We start from the raw sequence: 22,675 nt of genomic DNA on the forward strand, positions 1-22,675 counted from the left end.
ACAACGTTACAAGGCTGTTGACAGTGCTGATCCGGTGGACCACAGCCGATTTGACTGCCAAAAGCAGAAACAGATCCTCACCAAACAAGCTCCAGCAGATTGTAACTCTGTAAGTTAGAGAGCTTGCATTGAGATAGACTAAAACGATAACAGTAAAAAAAGGGTCAATCTTTATCAGCAAGCGCCGGGAAAGCGGTTCACCCTTGCTTCGACCTACCATGAATTGATTCGCTCGACACGCAGTCCTAGAGTACTGTAACAATAATACAGTGACAATCAATCACTCTCTTCGAAAATCGTCAACGGCGCCATGCCACCTCTGAAAAGAACAAGTTCATGCACAGATATTGGTTTTACTCTTCGTCGCCAATTTCACAAGGAAGATTTCAGGTAGGCACACGAATTCTCCGCTTCTCCTTTTTCTGTTTGCTTCATCCGTTGACATTTCCCAGGCCTCACCAGCGTGAAATCATCGAAGCTGCTCTCGACGGCTTTGATGTTTACGTCCAAGCAGCCACGTCCTTTGGCAAGAGTCTTTGCTTTCAGCTACCAGCAGTCATCGACCAAGGCAGTAAGTTTCCGATCACTATACATTTTTCCTCCTCTAATTATAAGTTTAGTTACCATAGTTGTTTCCCCTCTCTTGAGTTTAATGGCAAGAAACGCTGGCCCACCATCGTTACGAAATCTAACATCATCAGATCAACCAAGTTGAAGCCCTAACAGCCTCCGGTATCGAAGCCAACTTTTACAGCAGCATAACTCCTTATGATGATCGGCGCCGCATTGAGCGCGATCTTGAGAGCGGGCATCCGAGGACCAGGCTATTGTATGTCACGCCCGAGTTATGTTCTGGCTCACGCTTTCGCGAACGGCTGCAGCTAGTCTACAAGCAAAAGGAGCTTGCACGTATCGCCATCGACGAAGCTCATTGTGTGTCAGAATGGGGCCATGACTTTCGAAAAGACTTCAAACGTCTATCTTGGTTTCGAGACACTTTCCCAGATGTACCAATAATGTGTCTTACGGCTACGGCAAACCCGCAGGTTCGCCAAGACGTACTCTCTATTTTGAAACTCGATCAAACTCCAGAAAGAACGAGAGAATTTTTGATGAACCCTCAACGTCAAAATTTGCATCTTGAAATTCGGTACACCAAGGACGAAGAAGATAACCGCCTGCAGGATTTTCTACGATGGATCAACGCTGTTTACGACCGTCGTAAACAAAGTGAGAGAAAGGCAGAACTCGAACAGGTCAACGAAAGAGTCGAAAGTGTTCCTGGGATCATATACACTATATCTCGGGATGAATGCGAGACTCTGGCAGCCTCCCTTCGTTCAGAAGGCATTGGGGCCATGCCCTTTCATGCCAAGCTCACCAAGGAAGTCAAGGAAGAAACACTCGCCCGGTGGATTAACAACGAGTCGGGGTACGATATCATTGTTGCCACGACCGCCTTCGGCATGGGTATTGACAAGAATAACGTACGCTTTGTTGTCCACTGGCGTATTCCCAAGTCTTTCGAAGGTTACTACCAAGAAGCTGGCCGTGCTGGTCGAGATGGCAATGCAAGCTATTGCTTTCTTTACTACAGCCGAGAAGACCTGGAGCGTGTCACGAGATTGATCAGATCCGATGCCAAAGCTGAGACGAATCAGATCGCCAGACTCAAGAGTTTGCAGGCCCTGGCTCAATACTGCGAAGACACTGATAAGTGCCGACATGCTTCCATATGCAAATATTTTGGAGAATCCAGCACACCAGAATGCGACTTTGCTTGTGATTGGCACAAGGATCCCCAAGAACTTGAGATGAGATTTATGAGGGGCTTAGCAAGTGAAGAGTGGGTGAGCACGCAGGCAATGCAGGGCACTTATGATGTTGGGTATTATGACGAGTAACGAAAATGACATCTCGCAAGTGTTATTCCCTGACAGTTTACACGAGTTCGGTATGTGATGTGTCGATTTTGATATTAGTCCATAACTGGCCACTGAGATTGGCCATCTTTACTGGCAGTTGGGAAGCCGAGAAGGTCGGATATGTCCCACTCAATAAGATTGCTCTAGCTCATATTGTTAGAAAGAACTACTCCTTACATGAAGCATGACTCACATTTGAGAAAATATCTGTACCAAGAAAGTCGCTACTCAAGCTATCCGAAGTTATCACTGATTCATGGGGTGTTGTAACTGCCTGGATGTCTTTGAGCATTGCCACACAGTCGCGGAGCGTCGATGTTACAGTCTCATGTACCGCTGGCTTCACAGGCCGGCCCGCCTCCAATGCTCGAATATGTGCCAGGTGAGCATTCGAGAAGAGGAGCCTCTTAAGGCTGAGGTTGCCCCGTACGATCATGCAGCGAAGTTGCACATATATCTCTTCGAGTGTGTTGATCATGGGAGCACGGGTAGCCTTTGCCATCTCGCTGAGAATATCAGGTTCGTGTGTTGGTGTCGACTCGTCTTGAAGTTCAGTAATGATCTCGAGGGCCAAGATGAGCATAGCATCAAAACTCAATGCACACTTGAAAAGGCCACGTCCAACGAAAGACAGCCGAGAAAAGTCATCCCATACCTGCATCGGCAAGCTGAAATCGGCGCCCTTACTTCCAGAAGCAATGACCAGGGCAGATTCAACACACACCTTACGAGAAAGGTAGAACCGGGGATCAGTCCTTGCTTGGAGCATGAAGTCGCGGTGAAGAAACATAACGAACCGGCGAAGGTGTATGTCGAGAAGTTTGCGATGGAATTCATTCGCCTCAATGCTTGATCCCTTTCTCATGTTCATCGGATTATGTTGTGTTAAATGGAAGAAGGCGGCGACATCTCGGCACGCCGTGCGCAGCTGTGATCCTAAAGCCAGTGCTTTTTCATATGTTTTCTCTTGTCGAAAGTCGTTTAGTAGGCCTATGACTTCAACTCTCAAAGGAAGAGATTTTGCCAGCATTATTTGCAGGTACGAGTCTGTAAATTTGTCCAATGGTTTTGGTGCCCCTGGAGAAGTTGACTCTAGATCCGAATCATCGTAGTTAGATGGAATGGAAGCATCGAAGTCCTGTTCTGAAAGCTGCAGTGGCAAGCCAAGATCTAGACATGACTGGACAGCCAACTCCAGCACAGTGGCCCATAGTCGAGCTCGAAACTCCCTTTGGAAGAGGGTTAAGCCAGCAAATAACTTCGGGTCGCGGTGAAGGCCCATAGTGATGGCGGCGCGCAGTAGCGAGCCCGAGGACAGCCATGACGTTGCTCCACGACAATTAAAGGTCGATTGACGAGCGATTATTAGCAGACAGAATATCTGCAGACCATCGAGATTGTAAGTGGTCTTTTCATTTGGACCTGTGAGCCACCACTGGGCATTCTGAACCCATGTCTGCGCAAGCCGCCACAACTGGTTCATCTCTTCCTCCGTGTCAAAATTGGCAAACGTAGTCCCGAGGGCAAGTATCAAGGTCAGTCTAACGAGAGATATAGCTGGCACAGGTTGTGTTTCCTCGCCTGCCCATATCCGGTCGTACTCTCTCTGAAAGGAGGGGATATGGATGATGCGATACAGGGGTTCGAATGTGCGGAGATAACAAGCAATGAGTTCATCGCAAACCACCTTGGACGGTAAGGTCTCCCGAAGATCCTTTATGGGTTGATCTAGTGTTGGAAAGTTCTTTTTCTTGAGACCAAAACGTAGGATGCGAGCTTCTTTCAAGGCGTCGTAGAAGTCGGATTTGGCATCCTCCCATGATGGTTCAATCTCGACGGGATGGAAATTACCTGAAACAGGAAACTAAGGCGGTGAAGATCAGTATCAGAGCTCGAGTAGAGATATTTGAGATTTACCTTCTCTGCAGTGTGAAGCCAATGTGTTTGGCCAAATAGCTTCGTCTTTTCAGGTACATGACGCAACCTGGGTGTAAAGGGAGGGATTGAGGTTGATGACTGGGCTGGGGTGGGTGTTTGAGGGGCTGGAATAGTTCTTGGAAGATAGCTATGTGAATTTGACACAGTCCTATCACTGTTTTCAGGTTGTGGTGGTCGGTTTACTGGGCTGCGGTGATGTGCTTCTCGACTTCGCTGTGTTGCTGTATCGGGTCCCTGGCTTTCAGTCCGTTCAGCCGGCACCGAGGAGAAGACTTCAGAACCCCGAGTCACTACAACAGGGCTCCCGTCACGATAAGAACATTGCATCGGTGCCCGAGCCCGAACACAGCCATTGCAAGGTTGGCCCAGACTGCACCGAATCTTGCGGCGCCGGCATTGCTCACAAGACCGAGCGGGTCGCCTTCGGCGGCGTTTGGGAGCTGGGGGACTTCCAGCAGAAGATACATCCGAGGATTCCCTTTGCGGCATCGCGGTCGATATTCGATGTCGGGTTATGCGATAGTGATAGCGGGCATGTATGTAATGTCTTTGTATATGAGCGAGGACCATCAAATGCCGAACACTATCCCCGAGGTTTCTTAGGGCCGAAAAGTTCGACTGGGTAAGTTTAGTTGCCGAAATTTTATGCCCGGCACTAAAGTTCGGACTTATTGAAGTGCTTACCCTGCAGGATGGCTGGTATTTTTTGTATTCAGTGAGGTTCATGGGCTCGCATTCAAAAAGTTATTGGTTTTTTATCATTCTTGTAGGATATGTGCTTAAATTTTATTGGATATAACATCGTCGGCCTGCCTTCCATGGGTTTCCCTTGCATCATGTCCAAAGAACAATATCTGATGTTCTAGCAACCTAATCACCAGGAGACCCGAACAACATGAACAACACAACAAGCACTTTATTTACCCATCACTTGGCAAAAGTGTTCACCTGAACATATATGGTCCATAAAATATCTTTTACTTTTTCCCTTCCAAAAAAAAGTAGTATGAATCAATATTGAAGAAGATCGAATGTTGAAACCCGTGAAATCTGCGAGGGCTCAGCAAGTATCTCTTCCCTAAAATTCGGCACGTAAGTGATATTGCATTTCATTAGCACATTATTCTGAGGGCAGTTTCGTCAGTCATGAGGAATTCAGTATTCAAACCCACAAGATAGATATAATGAGAGGAGCTTGCTTCAAGGCACAAAAGATGGCAGACAACGTGACGCCGAGACCTGTTCATGAGCGCTTGTGTTGTCGTGACATAGAAGGAGACCTGGTATCTTAAAAGATGAGACAATTCGAGAAGCAAATAGATGCTAGCCCAATATTTCCCCCCAGTCCGTGGCTTGCGAGGCCCAAGAATCCACGCCAGTTATTATTATTACGCTTCAGCCAACATGGACTTTCTTTCTGTTCAGCCCAATTCCCAGGACTCGCCCCAGATCTCGTTGAGATTTATACCCAACAACTCCAGACTCGGATCCAGGTTGAAGGGTTGAGTGGGATCGCCTCCCATCATCCAAGGGGCCTGACTTGGGTCGATCGGAGCCGTAGGCATTGTCGGCGTAAACGAGAACGGTGTCACCGACTGGATACCAATATTAGGAAACGCCCTGCCATGGAAGTCAAGCTTCATTACCTTTGGCCGGTCATGCAACGGTATATTAGGCGTGGGCCCCGGTCCCATATTGCCCTGCGGCACGCCGTTCATGGCAGCTGCAAGGTGCTCCCCAGAAACTGGGGGCTCCTGGTTAGCAAGGAGACGGTAGTGTAAGTTGACAAAGCGTTCTGCTGATGTCGACTTGGCGACCTCAGGCTCCTTGGTTCCCAGGTGGGCTTCAAGCAACCCCAGCGCCGCACACATGATAGAATATCCCCATGGCTCATTGTTGCCACATCGTAATAGACGATCCTCCTTCATCGCAATGCACTTCTCAATCAACTTGAGTGTGTGGTGCGAGTTTATCATGATCATGTTGGTGGAACCTCTGGGCTGCAACATTGTGACGCTACAGAGGTTGATGGCTGTGGTCAGCGCATCTTCTCTGAGAAAGTTCAGACTCCGAACGCCTTGTTCGTAAAGTTTGTCGTGTAACAAGACAATGTCTCGAGCGGCATTGTAGTATATGATCTCGGAGTACTGGTACTTTGAGTTTTGCTTCCGAAGTTTGAGATATGGCTGATGCAAGGGGATAATGTACTGCCTTAACTGAACATGCAATAACGTGTATGCGATCAAAGGGTTCTTCTTTCCCTTCACATTTTCCAGATTCATATCCCATGAAGGTAGAGCATCAATCTCCTGTGTCAAATCGTTGGTGTATCGAATTACTTGGTCATAGTCTATTTCAGACGATGGACCAGTAAGAAGACGGCTAAGCTCCAGACGTAAAGGCAGGCTCTGGCGAGCTAGATGCTGGAACGAAGAGAATGTATACTCTTTGACAGGTTTTGATGGTGGGAGCACGGTGGTACTCTCATCAAAATCATCATCGTCTAAATTGCGAGGGGCGTTGGTGTCGTAGTGAAGCTGGCTAACCAGAGTTGGCAGGCAATGGTCAAAGGAGGCCTGCATGTCGAATTCTTGAACTGTTGCCCAAATTCGTCGACGCATCTCCTGGTGAAAAACAGTGATCTTTGCTGCCATGTGGCTTGGCTCACGATGTAAGCCGACAGCGATTCCGTCCTGGATGAGCGCACCAGAGCCTGTCCAGAAACGCTTCTTCTTGATAGTGTTGACTCGCTTCCCAAGATACAAAAGGCATGCTACTTGATAGTGAATCAAGCGTCGATGCTTCTGGCTTTGTTTTGTTGACCACTCATCACATGCCTTGATCCATCGTTCTGCCCAGTGACGAGCATTCGACATCATGCCAATGAACTTGAGGCTTTCGTGAGTATGAACGCAACTTGCAACGGCCATCATTGCGAGGATAAGGGCCGTGAAAGCGGCATAACGTTTGGTAGACCCGGGTGCCCAATACTCGTCGTATTCCTTCTTGAACGTAGGAATGTGAACAATGCGGTGCACCTGCTCGAACTGGTCGAGGTAAACATCGATAAGTGCATCGGACTCCTCCTTAGTTGGCAGTAAAGCCTCTAGTTCTGGATCCGAGTCCTCAAATATCTTCTCACGGTCCTCGCGCCGTCTCTTTCGGTCTTTACGGTCATGGAGAATGACTGGGCGAAGCCACTCATCGGCCGTCTCCTTCATGAAAGGGCACAGACCTGTAAGTTCAACAAAGGCCATACTGGCATTGTGTGGACCAAAGTATCGCGTGCGAAAACCCCTGCCACGAAAGAAACGAAGCTCTCCTTTCTCACCCGACATGTTAGTGGCTTCGATGGACTCGTGGACTTCGCGGACGGAGGGGTCTTCGACATTCGCATTCCCATTGGCATCATCTTTCGTCTGGGGGGAGGTCGTCGTGCCAGCCAGGGTGCTCCCATCGAAAGACACACCAGACCGAGAGATTTGATTCTTAAGCTGAACTAGCTCAAGCTCCAATCGGCGAATTCGATCGTGATCTTGGCGTACGAATTCGGGATCTCGTGGGGACAACCCCGTTGCGGGATCAACAAAGCGGCGAGAGTCTAGCTGGGCGAACGGCGGCGGAACTCCCGAGGAAGCATTCACGACCTCGCCGTTACGAGATTCATAACTGCAACGGTCGGGAGTGCCGCTCTTGATGCAACGCTCGCACGGGAAGCCTCGGTCACACGACAGCTTTCGGCGTCGGCACTCCAGACAACTGAGGCGGACACGCTGCCGTTTGCGGGCGGGCGGCTGGCCCGAGTCATCTCGGGACCCAGGCTTTCGGTCACCGTCCGAGTCCGGGGTCTCACTTCGGTCTGAGGAAGCCATAATCGATGACCGGAGCTTATCCAGTGTCGTGCGAATGCCGATGCGGATGCGGTTCGGAGTTACGAAGGAGGAGGAGGAGGAGGAATCGCTCCACCAGCAAGTGAGAAAAACACCTTTATCAATCTGATCAGATAATATTGGTAGAAGAGTTTTTGCTTGTGCCGAGCGGAGATACGAAAGAGCATGGGTCTTGCGGGTGTCGTTTGTGTGGTCAGGTGACCGTCTATCTAATACTACCATGACCAGTCAGGAAACTGAGAGACATGTTGGACAGCTAATTGATGCAATTGCCATGTGAATTGATGCAAAAGACAATTACGCGCCTCAGTATTTGATCCTTTCAATCTGTACGTATTGCCTATCTCGTTCAAGCTCCTCGGAGTTCCGAAGGGTCACCTCTGCATCAAGATGAATCTACCTACTATCAGATTGATTTATTACTTGAGATGACGCAGGCCGACCTATTCTCATCCATCTTTGACTTACCAAAGCTATTTCCTTCTCGCAAGAATGAGCAGATTGTCAAAGAATATCACGAGAAAATGGCGGGACAGCAATTGGATTCTTTAAACATCGGAATAGAGGTTCGATATAACGAAGACTCACAGTTGAGATTGGTAGAAATCGAATGACTGAAACGTCTACGTGAGCACTCAAGGCTCAATCATCAATAAGCGGAGTGCAGATCCAGGGACCTCTTCAACGAAAGGGCACTCACATTGGATCCAATGCTAACTAACGCGGGGTGAATTGGCCCTCCAACCTGAAACTGAAGACTGACTCGCATATGGCGGTCAACAGAAGGCCACTTTCGTTCTGGAAAGACTTTGACAATTCGGATTGAAGGACATACTCTTGGCGTAACAGCTGGCAAAAGTTTAGGTTGTCACACCCAAACCGAAGCTTTTTCAGAAAAGTCTTGACGAAACCATATTTGCAACATTGCAGTGTCTAGGATACTCACCTATTGTTCTGGTCATAGAGGATCACACAGTCTATACTGCACTATTTTGGAGCTGTCGTTTCACCTGAAGCACACAGCAATTGCGGTACAACGCTACCCCAGTTTTTGCTCCAATTTGCTTCGCCAAAGCTTCCAAACGGCGCTGCACGATGTTAAAAGAGGCTTTAAAACCGTTGGTTGATTTAAGAGTTATGCTATGTATCGAGGCTTGTTGAAGCCGCGTGTTTGCTATGTCGTGCATTAGTCCGTTAGGACATGGGGTGAAGAGGTGTCAATGCATTTACCACGAGTTTCACTTGCTTACAGGAGCGAGGAGGTGAGCTCAACAATCAGACCGGAATACCCGAATTAAATCTCGATAAAGTCACAGATCAAGGAACCGATGTAAATAGCATTGCAGCTAATCCTCCCAGCGGCCCGTGTAAGATCATTTCCGCTATTTTGAGACGATCCTCAATGCTCGACGTACCTTATCCATGTTGTATGCACAGGGGGTTCATATCAAAACCGGGATGTAAGAACGTACAGGGCTAGTAACTAGTCTTGTTACAGCTCGATGCGGTCTTCATTCCCACCCAACTCGGATGAAGCCCCTTGCCTACGTAGATCTGGGGGTTATATATATATGATAGTTGAGGTAACCCATGTCTTGCAATATTTGAGCATCCTGTTATTCCCCTGTTTGGGTTCACTTCTTCAACATCAGCAGCCCTAATGCTACTGGACGGGTATGAAGCTCACATCTTGGGCGATCTGCTCGCTAGCACTCACTGCTGGAGCGTTCGGCGCTGACAGATCTGAACTCTTCAAGAGTCTGCCCCGTTGCACCGTGAGTCTGAGGTTTGTATGCGGTTTTGTGCTTATACTGACAATGTCTTGAAGAGCTCATGCCTTGAAAAATATGACAACTCGGATTTCGAAGCCATTGATATGTGCAACGACGGAAATGTCAAGGAGGAGCTAGATAACTGCTTCGCAGACAAATGCCGCGATTTCGAAAGATTCGGTGCGCCAATTATTCTGAAGTAAAAATGGGATAGAACTAACAAGCTCTAGATATTGCAAAGATCTATGCCAATGCCTGTGACAGCAAGCAAAAAGACAATCGGAATAATCACTATGTCCTGTTAGTTGCAGAGATACCAGCATGGATCTCTCCTTGGCTTAGGCTGTATTCAAGCTGGATTACATATGAGAGTCTTTCTCTGGATGACTATGTAATGGTAGTTTGTGGAGTAAGTTGGTATCTCGTACCATAGATCATCAAACCTAACCTGCTTTTAGTTGTTGTTCACTGTCTTTGCAACTCTGATTCACTTTGGTAAGTCGGATCGCTGAATGAATATGGACTCATGCTTACCAGACTCCTTAGCCCACTCTGTGACAGGAGATACAATCTCTTGGAATGCGGTTCCGGAATACATTACAGACGGGTTAAAGGTTTGTCTGCAACGTGCAGGAGTGAGTCGCAGAATGTTAACATTGAACTGCCTAGCTTGTCTTCATGGCCGACACATTTGAGCTTGCCTGCTCGTGTCTACTTAGAGTCGCGATTCTTCTCGTATGCCTACGCTCATCGTTTTCTGGCAGATACATAGTGGCCACAGCCGCGACCCTTGTACTCACCATCCTCTCTTCAATTGCTTTGGCCCTATTGAGAGTATTTCGATGTTCACCCATTGCATTCGCCTGGGAAGGTTGGGAACCAAGTGGAAGAGATGAGGAAACAGGAGGTTGCTTGGCTCAGGACTCACTTGCATACGCCGCTTCCTCGATAGACATATTCCTAAACCTGGTGCTCCTTGTTATGCTTTCTCACCTGATCTTCAGCCGAGTCGCAAGTAACACAACATCTTGGCTACAAAGCGCCATCGCAATGGCGTTGGGAGCATTCGGTCTGGCTGTGTCCTGTTTTCGACTGCACCTTTTGATCAATTTCTTCAAGATGATGCAGCCAGTTTGGAAATATCACGAACGAATCGTTTGGATGGACGTCGAAATTTCGATCTTGATTATATGGGCATGCCTGCCTATATGGCAATCCTTTATAGATCCAGTGCCTCCGAGGGACGTGGAAGAGACCAACCGCCTGCCGCAGATAATAGAAGAGGCTAGTATGCCGGAAACACCGTCAACCGATACGAAGATGCTGAGGCCGAGTTTATGTCAGAGGGGGTTGTTCGGGATCTTGTCAAGGGGACGTCCAAAGAAGCTAGTCGAGTCGAACTTACACCTGGGAGACAAAACTTACGGAAACGTCAGGACAGAGATCCAAGGAGGCCAGAGGTTTTCTATGATCTCCCAATTGACGGGCATGATTGGTATCCAGGTCCGAACGAGGACGATCAGGCATGTGCACGACAGTGGATGGGACGCGGAGAAGGGATCAGCAAGAGAGAATGTAGAGGCTACTTAACGATTAATGAACATAAAAATCAATAATGAAATAGTAATTCTTCATCAGACAGATTTCGACCAGATAGTGGTTTCGTACTTATGAATAAATAGTAAAATCTTACAGCAGAGAAGATGTAACTTACGCATTGACAGCCAATTATGGCACATAGAAAGTTCGATTTTGTTGTTAGATACCTGGGTTATTCGACGATCATACTCTTCTCTATTGACTTTCTGTTTTTTCAATTGCTTCACATGCAACTAGGTATCCTTGTCTCTTTATGGCCTCGGGAGTCGACTTTTGGCAAATAGTTGGGCTCCACTTTCAACTTCACCCACCAATTCCGACTCCACGCTCTCATCTGCCTCTAACACTCAACGAAGCTGCATCTAAACGAAGATCACAGTGGCCCAATAAAGAATTCATAATATCTGAATTCGACAAAAATAAAACAAAATGGCCTCTGCCGATGATGCCCGCAAGAACCGCATCGTGTCGCACATGAACAAGGATCACACCCGAGAAATCTCCTATTATCTCCGTCATTATGCCCATCTCTCTGCCTCGGCTGCATCCTCACCCGCACTCAAGGATATTGATCTCAACGGCATGACTATAAAGTCAAAAGATGGCAAAGACCACTTCGTCCCTTTCTCGCCTCCAATCTCCAGCTGGGCCGAGGTCAAAGGCCGCATCATCGAGATGGCCAACACAGCCCGTGAAGGACTGGGTCTTAGCGACGTCATTATCACAGCCTACACACCTCCAGAGGGTTTTGGCATTTTTGTCACAGGATCAGTTCTCTTCTACTTCTTCTGCGCCGGGACACTGCCGTGGGTACAGCCTGGCACTCGCATCTGGGAGTTATTGAACGAAGGGTTCCCTGGAGGCGCGACCTTCTATCGCTGGCTTGTCAACGCCATCTTTTGGCCCGTCATCGGTATTCATCTTGTTGAATGCTTCTTCTTCGACAGGAAGCTTCAGAGGCACAGCGTTGAGAGATTCTCTGGACAGTGGTGGCTTTGGCTCAGCAACTGCTTCTTTGAGGGGTTCCCTGCCTTCAAGCGTGTGGATGTCATTGTCGCACGGAAGCAAGATAAGAGTGGCAAGTCTCAGTGATATGGATGCGGCGAGTTTGAGGAGATTCCACCTCTATCAAGTGTCGAAACGCGGGCGGTGGCATTGTATGGATGGATGTTGGTTGGAAACTCTCATGCTCCTTTGACTTGAGGTGGATATGGCAAGCACAAGAGTGGTTACTATCATGACATGATGCATGAACCATAGATGAAGGGATTTCAAGTCGTACGGATGTAGGACGCATCGTTCCCATGATCATAATTACATACACCTAGAAATAGAGAAGACGACTAGAGAAGTTAAGGATAATCGATAGACCGCCTAAAGATTTTCAAAGACGTATAAGCAAAACAATCATATGCTTGGGTTTCTTCCTCTCTTCTAGCTATATTTTCTATTATTTTCCGGCGTTTCCCCCCTATGTAGAATACTGCCATGCATTGTAACTAATAGCTGCTCATAGTCCAGCCTTTTCCGTTCATCGTTCGTTGAATAGAACCAGTCCCCTGAGCCATAGGAAGCCAACTGTGGTTTCAACCTTTCGCTCAAGATGTCTGCTCGCCACCGTGAGTCTTCGATCTATCGCCAGCGGGAATGCACCGCGAGCTAAGCCCAGGTACGCTACTGTCTCGACACTGACGGGACCAAACTTCCATTGTGCGATGTGCTCGAAAGAACGACGACTCTCGAGTGAGGAGACACATTTGCTTCAGTTGTGGGAGTTGGAGCATTACATCGTGCGTGATCGATTTCATCACAATCTGCACATTGTCATATTGTAGACTTCGATCAGGTCGATGCATTGTTGGCTTCGATACGAGCATCAAACCTTTCTTCCTTCCATGAGGCAGAACGCAAAGTACCGCAAGTGTGGCGGTCCCATCTTGATGCTAGTAGTGATTATTTTGATTGAAGCTTCCTGTAAAAATGATAAGTGAGCAAAATCACCAGACACGGAGGACGGGCACCACAACTTACAAGGTCATACACACCATCTTCTTCGAAATCATACATCAGATACAGATCAAGCAATCCAGCGAACACCAATTGTTGGGGAAATACAGACCCATTACCAGAAAGCGATCCAATTTCATGTTCAGGCATCTAGGTATTCGCATGAAAGCTTTTGGTTCGCTTTCCAGCATAAAGACCAATAATGTTTTTGTGATACCGAAGTGTTTCGGTAGATAGCGGGAGATGGGAGAGTCTGCGTCAAGATAACGTACTCTGTCCTTTCCACACCTATTCTAAAGGACTTCCATAAGAAATTTTATATCTATACCTGGATCTCCCTGTGGCGTTACCAAGCGAACATCTCGAAGTTGGGAGGGACGATGTCTCCCCAAGGTGTTTCATTATGTCGGCCAGCTTACATACTTCGAAAGGTGCCTCAACGCCTTCAGATTCCAGAAAGTTCAGAGAAATAAGTAAAAGTGGTAGCTGTGTTGCAGCTTCTGCGACCCTGATGATATAACGTTCGTTGAAAAGTTCGTGTCGCAGATCTTGAAAGGTTCAGACATCTTGGACAGCCAAACAGTTGACAACAATTTCGAGGCGGCTTAAATTATCAGTTGATTACTTTCATATTCTATGGATGCAATATGAGCTCACCGAATAGCCTGCCAAGTGTGACTCTCCTTGCAAGTTCCGTACTATGGTAACTGGTAACCCTTTGCAAGGTGTCCTGTCTATTTGCATTTGAAGCATTCCTGGTCATTCACGTCTGCAGATTCGTTTGCGTTTGCTCGTTCAAGGTCGAGTTGTGCATTGCACCGGAACCCAGCATGCCCTTGTCCCCCACACTTGGAACATGATCATTTGTTGTCATTCTTGGTATAGGTAAAGTGCAAGTCGGTGCATTGTGCCCATGAGGTTTGATAGGCATTCGTTTGCACTATGACCTTGAGAGAAGCAGGTCTGGCAATTCTGCAATTCGCAGTGGTCGGACATATGCCCTGTCTGTTGGCAGATCGAGTTGGCGCAATCGAGATTGGGATCATGTGCCAATTCTTCCTTGCAATTAGAAACTTTATGATCGAGACTGGTGCACTTATGGCAGCACCATACCCGGATAGTAAGATCATTCTTCTTGTGGTACTTGAAGATGCGATACAATTCGAGTGCTCGCTTCTCCGTCTGATCTCGGATCTCCCACCCAACAAACATTCCCCGATCCAAAAGTAAAACGGTAATCCCACGTGCTCGAGTAAGCGAAAGGGTTGACCTATTGTTCTCTGCTGTATAGTCAATATTGGAGACAAGGACCCAATTGACAAAGAAACATCTGCTTCATCACCTTGTGCAGCATCAAGAGTAGATGTCTTGATCTGGTGTCGCTCCTCAGGCGAGATGGCCTAGGCTGCTAGGGGAGAAGAAAATGTAGTACATATCTTACTTCTATCGTAAGTACTGTGGTAAAAAGACTTAGGTAAGTTTAGGATACTTTAGTATAGTTTAGGGGAAATTTAGGATAATTTAGGGGAGCTTTAGACATAGAGCTCCTGCAAGGCTTGTAGCCCGCCATAGTATAGAAACCTGAGATATGTAACAAAGATGGTTCATATCATTGCGCGACTATGGCCACTCTTATAGTTTTCAAGGACTGGCTTATGTAATTCGTTCAACGTCCTTCACACTATGGAATTCCTTGATTTATCGAATGCCTGGGCAAATAAAAACTTGTATGTTAGTTGAACATATGTTTATGTTTTTGCTGTTGAGTTTTGGCAACATGGATGATTGAATACTGTTTGGGCGCTTGCCAAACACTAATTGCTTGAATAATGTCCAGTTTTGACACTGAATAAAGCAACTGTTGGGTTAGTAGGCCTGCCTATACCTAGGTATCCAGGTACGGATGTTTGCAGTAATTTGCCTTTTGCATATAGCCTATCTAAGTATCTACCAAGGCAGCAATGACAAACTGATGATGCCTATGGAAGCAATCACCTTAGAGGGACCATTATATCTCTCTTCTGGGAAAGGCTTACTCCTATCAAACCTATATTTCTTTTATATCATAGACATAAGGAAACCGCCAATGTTTGTACGACTACTTCTGAGATTATCATGGTTTGATTTGGAATGCATTCGGATCCACGCCAGTACAAACGATTAGGTTCGTCAGAAACACTCCAGCATGACGGAACCATCAAAATACCCAAAATCAGCTTCACAAACTTCAAGAGCATTTCGAGTTACTGGAACAAGCCATTTCGCTGAAACTATATGCTGGGGATAGCATTCACCGTGTTGCAAGTGACAAATACAGTGGTGCCAAATCTGTCCTTATTGTCAAAACTTGCAACTGTTCACCTACGTGTTCTTCAAACATAGAGACTTCGATCCTAAATTACAAGGACTTCATGAAGAGTTTAGGAGAGTTTAGTATAACATTGGATACCTAGCTTAGGATATTTTAGGAGAACTTAGGATAAGTTTTACCTAAACGTAGTAAACCTTTTGACTACTGGCTGGTTGAGGACTCGTCATCAGAACTATCCGCGTTTGCGCCCACGGCGGCTGGATCAGATTGGTTCTTTTTGGTGGCTGGGCCAGGTTCGCTCTCCTCTGTTATCAGCTCAAAAAGGGCATGGGCATCAATGCGTTGATGAATGGTGAATTGTAGCTTGATATCATCTGTCATCTCTATTACGGATCGGTCGCTCTTGATTTTGAACAAGGCAAGTTACCAGCTTAGCAGGGTCGACTCTTTCAATCTTGTCCCTTTCCATTACATCCAGAGGATCTTCAGGGCTCTTGCCCTCTTAACAGTCGATGGTGAGCGATCGTTTAGCAGCATGCAAATAGTATTAGATTTTGGGATCATCGGGGAACCGGGGAGGGAAAGTGCCGTTACTCTTAGCTGCATAGACCAGGCGGCGCCTAAAAAAGGACGCCATCAATCACTTCGTGTGTGCCTTTGATCTTAAGCCTGGCAAATTTTCTTAGAAGGATTAAAAGTACAACGTGTTCTCCGTTCTTGTGACATTGCCAAAGTCGATTGATAGCCGGGTCCTCAGTTTCTGTGCCGTGGTCCCGGAGATCGATCTCGTAAAAGGCTTCGAAAGTATTTTGGTTGATGGTTATAGTCAAAGATGAATAAAGCCCTGGGTAAAAAGTCCTCGTCGGGATCCCAACCTCCTGCACCAGAATCATGGGGATCTTCGCAATAGAAATAATCATTTTCCTTCATGAGACGGGTACAATAATCGGCAGCAGAATCATGTAATTCTAGACTGGTTCAAATTCTGGGCATGTTAGGTAGTAGTTAGTCACGATGCGAACGTTTATATGATATAGGATAGTGATCGCTTCTGAAAGGTATCCTTATGTTAGGGAGCAAGAAAAGAGACGACTTTAGAAAATATGCCAAAATAAACTTAGTAAAGAGTTACCTAAGCTTAGGCTAAATTACCTAAGTCTTTTTATAACTTAGGATAAAGGTCCTAGGTCTCCCTGCCTCTCCCTGCCTTGGTCCGATTTCAGAGATCGGCAATAGCTGTGCGTTGCTGGTTTCAAAAGCAGAGGCATAAGGAAATTTATAGGATGTGGGCTGATAAGTTGGAGAGTTAAATAAAAAAAAGACAGTTTTTGAGGATGAGAGAAGATTAGGAAGAGAGAGAGGCTGAGCAGAGGTTCAGAAGAGGAGATTAATGACTACCTAGGCTGACCTCGTTGTCTTGTCATGTTTACATTCGCAAACAATATGATAACCGTGCATGCGGGCATAAACAATTGAATTTATAGGATAGTCTGGCTATTGTTCTCCTGCTTGTGGTACTCCTGTTTATCAGCCTCCAGATGCCTAGGATTAGCCCACTTGATACAGGAAATAGAGATTGTTCGGGGCTTTTGGAATAGTATCTCCCCGAATGCATTCACCTTCCACGTAATATTATCACTCGAAAACTGAGACAAAGCGTTGACTTCTAGACTTTCCGGATGCCCGGGGGGTATGCTTTGAGCGACATGTCGATCGAGCTTAAGTGAAGCCCGAGCACTGAACTCACGGGGCGGAGATGCGCCGCAGAGTTAATCCAACGGCAATCGTATCTTCAATATGAGCAGGTAAGTGGATATGTGTGAATAAGAAAGTGTTTAAAGAAATATGTCTGTTTGATAGGTAAACTATTGTTAATCACTGTCAATCACTGTTGAGCAACTTACACAGTATTTTACTGCCTTAGGCATGTACCATTTCACCTATTACAATAATCTACTTCCTTCATTTCTTTTCTCTCCTCCTCTCCCTTTAATATTTTCTCTCTCTATCTCTTGCCTTAATCTTTTGTATATCCATCGACACAGTTACGATCACCAACCACCAAATCGTACACCGAACGTCACACACTTGGTAGCCGGCACTTGACGCGCAGTCTAAGATATCGGAATTTTCTTCCGCCAGTTGTTGTTTCAGTTCCAGGCGCCCTTCGACTCCGGCAAAGTATCTACACGAGATGCGGCCCCTTCTCCTCCCCATGCATCGGACACATGTGGCAAGTTGCGGAGTTGCCTAAACTGCCATCATCAAGGCCATAGTGCAAACGAATGCCCATGCGAACTTCTATGTTCATATTGTGGCGACGAGCACTTCACATTCGATTGCCCCAAGGATTCTAGCCAATGGTTATGTTGGAAGTGCGGTCGACAAGGACACGCTGGGCTCTCATGCAATGCAATGCTAAACCTTGGGCGAGCAAACGCAAACGAATCCGCAGATGTCGACCAGAAATGCTTTAAATGCGATCAGACAGGACACATTGTAAAGGGTTGCGAGGGGCCATGGTGCGGGACTTCCAAGGAGAATACCCACACTTTCGAGGATTGTCCCCTATTTATCTGCAGAGGTCGTGGTGAACAGGGTCACATGAAACGAGACTGTCCCGAAGTCAAATGCAACAATTGTTATGAGTTTGGACACCTCCCGGGATAATGTGAGAGACCGAAATGCTGGAGATGCGGCGAGCTCGACCACTTTGCACAAGACTATACAAATAAGCAGACTTGCGGGACTTGCCAGGGCCCTCATGCCACGGTGCTCTGTCACGTCAACAAGCAGGAGCCCGACAAGAAGAAGCAGAACGTGTCGTCAGCCAGGGGTTTTATACCGGTGGCCAAAAATCACAACCGCATCTTCACTAAGCAACTGCCAGCCGAGAAACAGAACGTAGTGGATCTTAGGTCTAGAACTTGCAAGGTACTCCTTCAACTTCAAATTCTTCGACACCTCGCTGGCCTGCTCAACGCCTTCGTCCTTGAGGCTCATAAGACCGAGTGTCAGATGCATCGTGCCGGGTGGACGCACTGCAGTCGGTGGAACACCAAAGCCAGAAGGATTCGTGACTTCTGTGTCCAACGTCACCAGGCTCCTTCGATCAACGCATTCCGAAACCAGGCTTTCGACGCACAACAAAGCCATCATGACCAGTCCAATGATGGTGACAATGGTGGAAGCAGTTGGGGAACCGACCAACCTGTTTTTGATGGGTGGTAATGGTGAAAATGTGATGATGATGGAATCGGATGGAATCGGATGGGTGAGGCAGGTAATGATTTCGATGTTGACACAAGGCATCACTGCTCATTCGATGGGCACAAACTAAAAGGGGCGACTGGCTATGGGAGGAAAGACAACTCAGGACTTCGATCCTAAAGGATGAAAAGACTTAGGTAACTTAGCCTAAGCTTAGGATAAGTTTAGGATCAGCTTAGGATAAATTTAGGATACCTTTTGCTAAGTTTATTCCAACACCTTGTATCAAGGTCTGATATTTTCTTGTTCCCCGAGGACTGGTTTACCAAGAAGTAGTATCAGAGGTTACCTTTATCCCTCAACAGAAATTGTATGTCTAATACAGTATTATTTCGATAATTCGACACATAATATTCACAAGAGTTGTCCAAGGAAGTTCGGTGGTCGTTACTAAGTCACCATTACACAGTGATCTGACTTGTCGACTTCCAATTGCAAGCTCATGGTACACTTCTATGAAGATTAATGGTCCTTGCTCTCTAGATACTGTAGGTAGTTATGACTCTAGCCTCGGTGGGTATTGCCCCGACTACAGCTTCGGGATAATTGGAGCCGACCAACATTCACAGTAATCCGGAACCCAAGCCAACGAAACAACGGGATATTAATTTCAGCCTTGAGTTTGAGATTAATGTTCCTTGAGTCATGAGTAATACCTTCATAAGCTTACATAACTCTTTGACCAATATACCCAAAGATTATAGAAAAACGCTGGTAACTATCCCCAGTCCCTTGGATAAAACAGGAGGATGAATTGCAGCATTCAACCAAAGCTTTTACTCTTTTTCTGGATAATTTCCTTTCCTTTTATATAATTCTAGGACCAAGGGAAGGAATGCTCAGTGGAATATGTTTGGGTATGCACAACTCAAAACATCAACTCCACACACCATAGGATGGGAACGATTTGTCAATTTTTGGCATTTCTTCGTCAAAGCCGTAAGACTAAATATGAAATCATATACAAATTGATCACGCAGTTACAACGCCGCCCATATATCCTCCGTAAATGCCCAGTTCGCTTTGCTTAGTACAGCTTAATGGCAACCGACTTGTTCTGTGTGTAGTTGGCCAACGCAGCCTCGCCCAGTTCCCGACCAATTCCAGACTCCTTGTAGCCGCCAAAAGGCAGTTGATGGTGCAGCATATTGTAGCAGTTCACCCAGACAGTACCGGCCTTCAATGCGTTGGAAACTCGGAGAGCTGTGTTGAGGTTCTTGGTGTGGACGGCGGCAGCGAGACCGTAGGCGGTGTCGTGGGCAAGATCGATGACCTCCTTCTCGTCCTTGAACTTGGAAATGGCGCAGACAGGGCCAAAGATCTCCTCCTGCATGATCTTCATGTCGGGACGAACGTTGGAGAAGATAGTGGGCTTGATGAAGTAACCCTTGGTGCCGAGGCGCTCACCACCGGTCTCAACGGTAGCACCCTCGTCCTTACCAGCCTTGATGTAACCCATAATGCGGTCGTACTGAAGCTGAGAGACCTGGGGGCCCTGGAAGGTCTCCTCGTTGAAAGGGTCACCGACCTTGTTCTCCTCAGCTCGCTTCTTGAAGGCAGCGAGGAACTTGTCATAGATGCCTTCCTGGACAAAGATACGGGTACCAGCACAGCAGCACTGGCCGTGGTTGTAGTAGATACCGAAGTTGACCCAGTTGATGGCCTCCTCAATGTCAGCATCGTCAAAGACGATGTTGGGGGACTTGCCACCGAGCTCAAGGGTGACCTTCTTGAGGTTAGAGGAAGCAGCAGACTTCATGATCTGTCGGCCAATGACGGTGGAACCAGTGAATGCGATCTTGTCAACGTCCATGTGGGCAGAGAGGGCAGCACCGGCAGTCTTGCCGAAGCCAGAAACAAGGTTGAAAACACCGGCAGGGAAACCAGCCTGCTCGATGAACTGAGTGAAGACCAGGGCAGAGAGAGGAGTCTGCTCAGCAGTCTTCATGACAACGGTGTTACCAGTGGCCAAGGCAGGGCCAATCTTCCATGCCAGCATGAGGAGAGGGAAGTTCCAGGGGATAATCTGACCGCAGACACCAATCTGAGATATGTGTTAGTACCAGAGAACCAAGGCATTTCGAATCAGGGGTATCTTACGGGCTCAGATCGGGTGTAGTGGAACATGTCAGGGGCAATATCAATGGTCTTTCCCTCGATCTTGTCGGCCCAGCCACCATAGTATCGCAGGCAGCCAACAACGGCGCCGACATCACCACGGGCGTTGGTGATGGACTTTCCGTTGTCGAGAGACTCGACAGCAGCAAGGAGATCGAGGTTCTTCTCAGCAAGGTCGGCAAGCTTGAGGAGGTAGTTGCCTCGAGCTTGAGGTGAGGTGTTCTTCCATTCACCGTCGAAAGCCTTGCGGGCAGCAGTAACAGCCAGGTCGATATCCTTCTCAGTACCTTCACAGACGGAGGTGATGACCTCCTCGGTGGAGGGGTTGATGACCTCGAACTTCTGCTTGTCGACACCCTCGGTCCACTTGCCGTCGATGAAGCTGAATGGTATTAGTTTTGGAGTCAACAGTGTTCGATACCATAATCACTTACAGGCCGATGGGCTGCTGGTAGGTACCAGTAACAGGGGTGGATAGCTCAACGGTGAGGGGAGCCATTGTGTATGATATACGAGGTGTTGTAGAGGAGAGGGAGGGTTTTGGGTATCAAATGAGGATGTCGATAGAAGAGAAGAGTGAAGAGGAGACGATGAGATGATCTGGAAAAGGGAATGGAAATGTTGACGACGGGAAGGGAGTATTTATTCTTGAGAATGACGCGGGGTTTTCCTGTGGAAGAATGGAAGTAGGGGACTAAGGGGGGGCCGCCCATCGGGGTGCGATGTGCCGTATGTGAACCTCGGTGGAGTGGAGGAGGGGTGAAGTTCAAGTGACGCCAACTTTCCCCGCAACAGCCTCGCCTCACACCTGGATGAGCATGGATGTCCTGGTACGTACTGGTTTCTTGCTACCTGAAAGAGGAAATGCTATGGATTGCACTGGCTACCGCTCACACTGAGACCCCCAGCGGACGGGCGGCACCCCATAGCTTTGCGGAGCATTGTCGTGGCGGTGGTGGACAGGAGGTGGTTAGCATGGTTAGTAGTCGAAACGTCACGTAAGTTGTCCTGTTAACATCGACTGCAGCATTAGCCCAATCACCTTACAGCAAACCCCGAAAGGACAGGACTTGCTCCGAAGTGGTTTCGGAACGGCTCAAGGGCAGAGCAGAGCTCTCCTCTAAGCCGGTACCAAGCTATGGGAGATCACGTCCATCACATTCATGTCAGGCAACGATTTGACTGAACCGCGGGGCAGGGCAGGGCAGGGATGTTTAAGCAGTAACACCTACACTACCCAGAAAGGAGCAGTACAATATCAGCAAACGTTACAGACAGTGCTTCAACGTGCCCAGCGCCTTTGATGACTGGACCGATGAACTGTCCCTTGATAGACTACCAACTGCTTCATCGGATCTTGCTACTGGTTCTGTCATGGCCTGTAACCCTTTTGCTTCCACAGCTCTCTGGACTCCCCGCCAAAGTGGATGGATCTGACGGTTTCTGCAAATCACAACAGCCGGCAGAAACAAGGTCCAGACATGCCGCCACCACATGCCCCAAGCTCTCTCCCCACATCCGAGCCATCAGTGGCCAATGGTGGGGTTGCAGGGGCCTTTATGGGCCTTCAAGGAGGGGATCTGCGCCAAAGAGGACAAGCTTAAGAACACGAAATTCAAAGTGAACAGAATTGTCAAAGCTCGGTATAGCAGATAAGGATGTCTAAAAGCATGACATAGCTTTATTCACGAGGCAGAGTGATAGCTCGTGCTGCCACTTCATGACATGAATAGCCTCAAAATCACTGTATAAAACTTCACGGACCTGACCTGGGCGTCTCTCAAAACCGTTGAGAGCAGTGACAAATCAATCTGGGTTATCAATGATGCATGCACAACCCCCCCC

At 47.5% G+C, this 22,675-nt stretch overlaps 9 protein-coding genes across 9 annotated transcripts; 4 read left to right on the top strand and 5 right to left on the bottom strand.

Moving 5' to 3' along the window:
- Positions 1–310: 310 nt before the first annotated feature.
- Positions 311–1,904, top strand: FPRO_01521 (uncharacterized protein; the record flags this gene model as incomplete). The annotated part of the gene is made up of 4 exons (XM_031230550.1): positions 311–390; positions 453–571; positions 621–655; positions 702–1,904. The coding sequence occupies 4 exons, from the start codon at positions 311–313 to the stop codon at positions 1,902–1,904; spliced, it is 1,437 nt and encodes a 478-aa protein (XP_031074952.1).
- A 74-nt stretch (positions 1,905–1,978) lies between these two features.
- On the bottom strand, positions 1,979–4,352 carry FPRO_01520 (uncharacterized protein; the record flags this gene model as incomplete). The annotated part of the gene is made up of 3 exons (XM_031230561.1): positions 1,979–2,068; positions 2,119–3,789; positions 3,843–4,352. 3 exons carry the CDS (start codon positions 4,350–4,352, stop codon positions 1,979–1,981), a joined length of 2,271 nt encoding a protein of 756 aa, XP_031074953.1.
- Positions 4,353–5,284: 932 nt separating this feature from the next.
- Positions 5,285–7,735, bottom strand: FPRO_01519 (uncharacterized protein; the record flags this gene model as incomplete). Its single annotated transcript, XM_031230572.1, has 1 exon — positions 5,285–7,735. The coding sequence occupies one exon, from the start codon at positions 7,733–7,735 to the stop codon at positions 5,285–5,287; it is 2,451 nt and encodes an 816-aa protein (XP_031074954.1).
- Positions 7,736–9,429: 1,694 nt separating this feature from the next.
- On the top strand, positions 9,430–11,115 carry FPRO_01518 (uncharacterized protein; the record flags this gene model as incomplete). The annotated part of the gene is made up of 6 exons (XM_031230583.1): positions 9,430–9,528; positions 9,582–9,705; positions 9,756–9,934; positions 9,984–10,020; positions 10,072–10,139; positions 10,195–11,115. The coding sequence occupies 6 exons, from the start codon at positions 9,430–9,432 to the stop codon at positions 11,113–11,115; spliced, it is 1,428 nt and encodes a 475-aa protein (XP_031074955.1).
- A 438-nt stretch (positions 11,116–11,553) lies between these two features.
- Positions 11,554–12,216, top strand: FPRO_01517 (uncharacterized protein; the record flags this gene model as incomplete). The annotated part of the gene is made up of 1 exon (XM_031230595.1): positions 11,554–12,216. The coding sequence occupies one exon, from the start codon at positions 11,554–11,556 to the stop codon at positions 12,214–12,216; it is 663 nt and encodes a 220-aa protein (XP_031074956.1).
- A 1,857-nt stretch (positions 12,217–14,073) lies between these two features.
- On the top strand, positions 14,074–14,535 carry FPRO_01516 (uncharacterized protein; the record flags this gene model as incomplete). Its single annotated transcript, XM_031230606.1, has 2 exons — positions 14,074–14,251; positions 14,423–14,535. 2 exons carry the CDS (start codon positions 14,074–14,076, stop codon positions 14,533–14,535), a joined length of 291 nt encoding a protein of 96 aa, XP_031074957.1.
- A 1,527-nt stretch (positions 14,536–16,062) lies between these two features.
- Positions 16,063–16,362, bottom strand: FPRO_01515 (uncharacterized protein; the record flags this gene model as incomplete). Its single annotated transcript, XM_031230617.1, has 1 exon — positions 16,063–16,362. One exon carries the CDS (start codon positions 16,360–16,362, stop codon positions 16,063–16,065), a length of 300 nt encoding a protein of 99 aa, XP_031074958.1.
- Positions 16,363–18,268: 1,906 nt separating this feature from the next.
- On the bottom strand, positions 18,269–18,754 carry FPRO_01514 (uncharacterized protein; the record flags this gene model as incomplete). The annotated part of the gene is made up of 1 exon (XM_031230628.1): positions 18,269–18,754. One exon carries the CDS (start codon positions 18,752–18,754, stop codon positions 18,269–18,271), a length of 486 nt encoding a protein of 161 aa, XP_031074959.1.
- A 985-nt stretch (positions 18,755–19,739) lies between these two features.
- FPRO_01513 (putative aldehyde dehydrogenase) lies at positions 19,740–21,329 on the bottom strand (the record flags this gene model as incomplete). The annotated part of the gene is made up of 3 exons (XM_031230639.1): positions 19,740–20,756; positions 20,813–21,212; positions 21,265–21,329. The coding sequence occupies 3 exons, from the start codon at positions 21,327–21,329 to the stop codon at positions 19,740–19,742; spliced, it is 1,482 nt and encodes a 493-aa protein (XP_031074960.1).
- Between the last annotated feature and the right edge of the window lie 1,346 nt (positions 21,330–22,675).

The sequence above is a fragment of the Fusarium proliferatum genome, assembly GCF_900067095.1.
Source record: "Fusarium proliferatum ET1 genome assembly, contig: FPRO_scaffold001, whole genome shotgun sequence".
NCBI lineage: Eukaryota > Fungi > Ascomycota > Sordariomycetes > Hypocreales > Nectriaceae > Fusarium > Fusarium proliferatum.